A 5,889-nucleotide genomic window follows, 5' to 3' on the forward strand; every position below is an offset into this window, starting at 1 on the left:
TGCCAACCGCTACTAAATCAAAAGAAGAAGAGGACTGATTCAGGAAGAAAGTAGCCAACTCCAGAGCCCTTGAGAGAGAGAGTTGTGCCAACAGAAGTTCCAAATGCTTGATCATCACGTGATTCTTGTAGACTTCAGATAGTTCCAGGAAGTTATTTGCAGGCTATTTGAATCCATAGATTTAGAGAGACATAATTGTGGTTTTTGGTAATTAGTAGCCAATAAATGCATTGTTTTAAAATATTTATATAACACAACGACATGTGTATGTAGTATGTATATATAGTTACATCAATGTTGTTAAAAAAAATAATAAAATCCACTAATATTTGAGGATCAGTCTGATCCTTAGCATTACCTGCCTTGTTAAAGAGGCAACAAGATTGGTTAAAGACCGTGTTGCTGTTGTTTTTAATTAATATTTTTTATGTTCTTAAACTTTTAAGTTAGTCAAGGGCAATCACTAATGTCATTTTTATGACTTTCAGATAGGACAAGAGACAGGATACTATCAGTGATTGTCAACTCTCTGCACAATGGGTCAATGGACTACAATGGGTTAAGACAACACACTCAACATCATGCTGCTGCTAGTCCATTGCAAATAAGTGAAATGTAAAATTAAACTAAGTGAAATTAATCTTATTGTTTACAATTCTTATGCACCCCCACACTTATTTAAACATGCATTAATATAATAATATATTTAACTTAAACACATTCATACACAATCATATATATTTTATGTATTTTGACTTTTGCTATGCACTTATTTACAGCAATGGATTTATAAATACATTTCTAATAAACTGAAAAGCATGTCAAGCATTTCATCTGTCCTTTCCTGCATGTTGCCCTTGTATCATGTCCACCATGGTTTGCTGTGCTACATGGGGATGCTCCAATCGCTCAGAGAAAGGAGTATGAATGCATGGTTTCCCCACTGACATGGAGAGGAGGAAAAAATGTTTTTTTGGTCAAATCAGCAGGAGCAATCTAAATATAACAAAACATTAGAACGTCAAAACAATTGTGAGGTAATCATACTTAAATATACTTTCACTTTCTCACAAAGACCACACCATGGAAAAGTTTAATGTTAGGTTTATTAAAAATAAGGAACAGCTAAAGACTTGCAAAAGCCAGGGAGCTGAGACTCATGGTGAGTGTGCTGTCTCATTGCAGAGAGTCTTCAGGCCGTTGCCTCATGTTCTTAGTTGTCTTTTAACTATGTATAAAGTGTTCCCTAATACTGTGCATTTAACCACTATGGGATATGTACAGTATGTGCGTAGACAAACAGGAGTTGTGTGTGGGAAGTAAACTCAAGTCACACTGCAGGCACATTTTGAGGCAGACCAATTTGTCAAGACCAAAAAGGCCAAGACTAGGCTCAGACCAGATGCTATTCCCACCATCTTTGTGCATCGTCCTGTGGTCAAAATTTTTTAAATGTTTAAAAAAAAATTTTTGTTAAATGTATCACAATATATTCAAATGAGATGTTTTAAAATGAATCAATTTGGTTATTCACGTGAATTCACAAATATCATGTTAGCTGAGCTGACGATTGTTCATTGATGCATTTATTTTACATTTATTTACAAATGAAATGATAATTTGCAAAAACCTATGAGAGGTAGACAAGTTCAAGTGTCGCATTGATGTATAAAATAAACAAAAGATAATTCAGAGAGTCAAATTAAATGTCACACCAACAATAAAATGTAATTGAGCCTGGTATTTGTACCAATCCCTGGGGAATGACAGGTCCTACCAATCAACCAGGGATTGCTAGGACTGTAGAATTCAGCGCTTTTGTGTATCCATAAAAAGTAATGCATGCATATATATATATATATATATATATATATATATATATATATATATATATATATATATATATATTTAAAACTTTATATAGATGCAAAAAAGAGCACTGAATTAAACTACAGTCCTAAATGAATGATATATATTCTGGTATGTGTCTGTGTGTATTGGGTTCTTTTCAGTTTTATATAATTGGACAAACAGTTGTGTAAAGTTTATGTTCGTAACACTCAGTTTGTGGATTTTATTTTAAATAAATGGGAAAAAATGGTACTGGAAGTTTGTCCACCCCCATCCGATTAATTGATTTTTTTTTTTTAATAATCGGCCAACTAATCTATTATGAAAATAATCGTTAGTTGCAGCCCTACAGGTAAAACAGTTATAATATGTATTAAGTCTTACGAATTGTAGTAATATTTGTAATAAGTGACACTTTCAATATTTATAAATTAGCAGTACCATGTATTCTGCCTATATCCGTTTCAAAGATTGAGAAAAGAATGGATGAGGACACTGAAAGATAGATTAATAGGATGCATCTTAAACATAGCTCTCTTCTTACAACAAGGAATTGTATTCCTTATTACACGTGTAATAAGGAATCAAATGGATATCCTCATTTTACCACTTCCACCCACCACTATCACATGCCCCAATGTTATATTTAAGTAATATTTAACCCCCCTCCCCTGCAAAAAAAAATGTTTAGAAGCCTTTTCCTCTAATTTCACAACCATGGATGAAATTGCATTAGGAGAACGAATTTTACAATTAATTTAATAGGCTGTGAGGTGGTTTATGATGTTTATAACAGATTAGGCTAGGATAGGCTACTGGAAGTTATCTGATAACAAAAACCTAAAACTACTAATTTAGAGAGGAATATTTCAGTAGCATGCTTTAATGTACACGTTAATTTGATTCAGATGCACTGACAATATGCGGACTTAAACGTCTTACCTTTTAAAAGTGCATCAAAAAGGTCTGTTCTGCGCTAACTTCCGGGAACTATTGAGATGCTGGTCCATTGGAGTGAAAGGAGTTAACGCAAATCAATCTCTCTCTCTCTCTCTCTCTCTCTCTCGGTGTGAGCAAAACTATCGTCATGTCATGTGACCTAAATGCGAGAAATGTGATTCCATTTCATTTTTTCGAAATATTGCTTTGTCGAGTTGTCTGAAAAAGCACCTCATGCGAGCGTATAAACTTTTTTGCGCTATTTGAGAGTTTATTTCAAAATTCCATTCCGGTTAACGGAAACGCAGCTTGTGAGAAATGACCTTTACTGTTTTACGATACAACCCACAATGTCCGCGACAGCGTGCTCTTCGACACACACTCAGCGTCCGAATTCGCTCACTCATTTTCACTTCTTCCCCATATAGTGGACTCAAATGTCATTCGCTATATAGGGAATAGGGAATAGAGAACGAGTGAGCCATTTCAGACACAGCACTAGACTTGCCGTCGAGGGGGAGCTCTACGTCCAGCTCCACCCATTTAGCTCTGCAGTGAGTAGCCTCTCCTAATTTCCGGGTTTAAGGGCGCATTCGTGCAGCACTAGCAGAATAAGACTTGAAACCGTGTAACTAGGTATTTTAAAACTGCATTAGACCGTTTCCTGGAGAAAATGTCCGCTATGATTCCTCGCATCGAGCAGCTTACCTGCAGAGTTCTGCGCGTGCTGGGCTGTAATCCCGGGCCGATGACACTACAGGGAACCAACACGTACTTGTTGGGGACTGGGAAAAGGTACTAGTAAAATGTCAAATTGGACCAAAAAACCTGAGGTTACCTGAGGGTTGGATTGACCATATTTAATAATCAGTCCACAATAAATAAAACATGCAAATTTCGGAATAATTGTGGATTGTTTTGCAGGAAAGCAGTTCACATAGGTTATATGTACTCAAATAGTCTGATGGCTTGGTTATAAAATTGTTCTTCAGTCTGTTTGTCCGTGATTGGATGCAATGGAAGCATCTGCCAGTAGGCAGTTATGTAATCAGGAAATGAGCAGGGTGAGTGCAGTCCTTAAAGAGCATCCATAATGTTTTTTTTTTTTGAAACCTGCCTAATTTAGTCAAAACACTTTAATGTGTTCAATTTAAATTACAGCATTAAATTTTTTCCCCTCAGTGTCATAAACGACTCGCTCAGTGATCCGTTCTAAATGATTCCTTCTAAACTCCTCCTTTCAGAGAGCATACTCTGCTCTGATTGGTCAGATGTTCCTGTCTGTAGTGATTGGTCTACCGCTGTCAGTGCGTTGAAAAGGGTTTCAGCCCAGAGTTTCAGCTCTGTCTTTTTGCAAGCAACAGATGATGACTAGAGGCTGTTTTTTTTGTTACAAACCTATTTAGGTTTGTGCTGGAAGTAAGTCTGGAATTACTAAAGACTCGTTGCAGCTGTTCAGAATCAGTTCCTTATTTTAGGAGTCAATAACTCAGTTTGTCATGTACTTTGATTTTTTTTTAAATTTGCAGACTTTTTACATTCACAAACCGCTATATTACACACCACATGAAAGGTAATATTTGAAAAACCCATAATAGGTGCACTATAATGATATTGCGGGCCTTCCTCAAACGTGTGTTTGGTAAGTGTCCTGTAAGGCCGGGAGTTTAACAGGTATGAGCTCTGCTGTTCACACCACTCTGAAGAGCTTTATGGTCAGAGGAAGAGCAGCTGCCGCAGTGGCATGCACAGTAGTGATGTTGTTAATGAATGATTAGTTCATTTTGAGCGAATCTTTAATATGACTTGGGAACAACGAGTTATCTCAGAGAGTGATTTGTTCGTTTTTGACCGCACATGCGCTGCAAAATCCCCATAGGTTCTGTACAGGAAACAGAAATGATTAGTTCACCTCTCGAGTCTTCGGGTTCGAGTTGTTGACATTAGATAATGTGGCATATATTTTTAGGAGTTGAGAAAGAGAGGGGAAAACAGTCTCAGTCCCATTGTCTTTTAGGCACTTGAGCATTTCCTGGACATTGCTTTTTGGGAAGAAGTAGGATGCAGTGTCCGGTTGAGGGTAATTTAATACACCTGAGAATCAGATATTACAAATATAAATGATATAGTCTTTGTTGGCCCCTGTCTGCCCCCTTTGAACCTTTGCAATAAAAGTGGTATGCAAATACTACAGCTGCTCAAATGCATCTATAGTTTAAAACAGGGGTGTCCAATCTTATCCGGTTTTCATTCCAACCAAGCAGGAGCCACACCTGAGTCTATTGAAAGTCAAGATCAATTGATTAAACAGGTGGAATCAGATGTAGCTCCTGCTTGACTGGAATGAAAACATACACTGGCTCTTTGAGGATAAGTTTGGACACCCCTGGTTTAAAAGAAAGGAAAACTAACAAATTAGCAAAACCAGTATACCTATATAGTGATCTGATCTTGTACTGCTGGAAGTCCAAATGGATAATGTGAGAAGAATGTGAAGAGTGTGAACACATCTTATTTGGTCCATTTTTTTCAGTGGTGCAGAATCATTACTTTGTGAGGGTTTTTTTTCCATTTTGATAGATAAAATGTTTGTTGTTCTTTTTTTCATATGTTGTGCATGTGGTTATGTGTGATTGTCTGCCTGTTGTATGCCTGTCTGCCTGGCGTGTGAGGCGTGTGTTAATAGACACTGGGGAACCTTCTGTTCCTGAGTACATCTCTAATCTGAAGCAAGCTCTGTGCCAGAGTGAGTCCTCCATCCAGGAGATCCTTGTCACACACTGGCACCATGACCACACCGGAGGAGTACCTGACATACTTATAAACATAGACTCAGGTCAGAGTTACATCAGAGTTACTTTATACACTCTCATACAGATTGGAATCTAAGATACACATTTTATAGCCTCACATATATCTTAATATCTCTATAGTCTAATTGCACTTTCTTTTCATATTCATTTTACATTGTGTGCATAACATAACAAAGCTAATTCCCTCAGGTTCTCTAGGTAAATTTACGTTAGAAGTTTTGTAAAGCTCCATTTTGACATACTAAAACAGGGGTGTCCAATCTTGTCCGGAAAGGGCCGGTGTGGG

The 5,889-nt window shown here is 37.1% G+C and overlaps 1 protein-coding gene across 1 annotated transcript in view; it reads left to right on the top strand.

Annotated features, from left to right (window-relative positions):
- The first annotated feature begins 3,264 nt into the window (after positions 1-3,264).
- lactb2 (lactamase, beta 2) overlaps positions 3,265-5,889 on the top strand; it is a 7,645-nt gene continuing 5,020 nt past the window's right edge. Inside the window, exons 1-2 of the mRNA XM_053651663.1 lie at positions 3,265-3,585; positions 5,463-5,626. Of these exons, the coding sequence (XP_053507638.1) occupies positions 3,464-3,585; positions 5,463-5,626 (286 nt within the window). The 5' untranslated portion in view covers positions 3,265-3,463. The remainder of the gene's footprint in view (positions 3,586-5,462; positions 5,627-5,889) is intronic.

Source organism: Ictalurus furcatus, chromosome 20 (genome assembly GCF_023375685.1).
Source record: "Ictalurus furcatus strain D&B chromosome 20, Billie_1.0, whole genome shotgun sequence".
NCBI classification, from domain to species: Eukaryota; Metazoa; Chordata; class Actinopteri; order Siluriformes; family Ictaluridae; genus Ictalurus; species Ictalurus furcatus.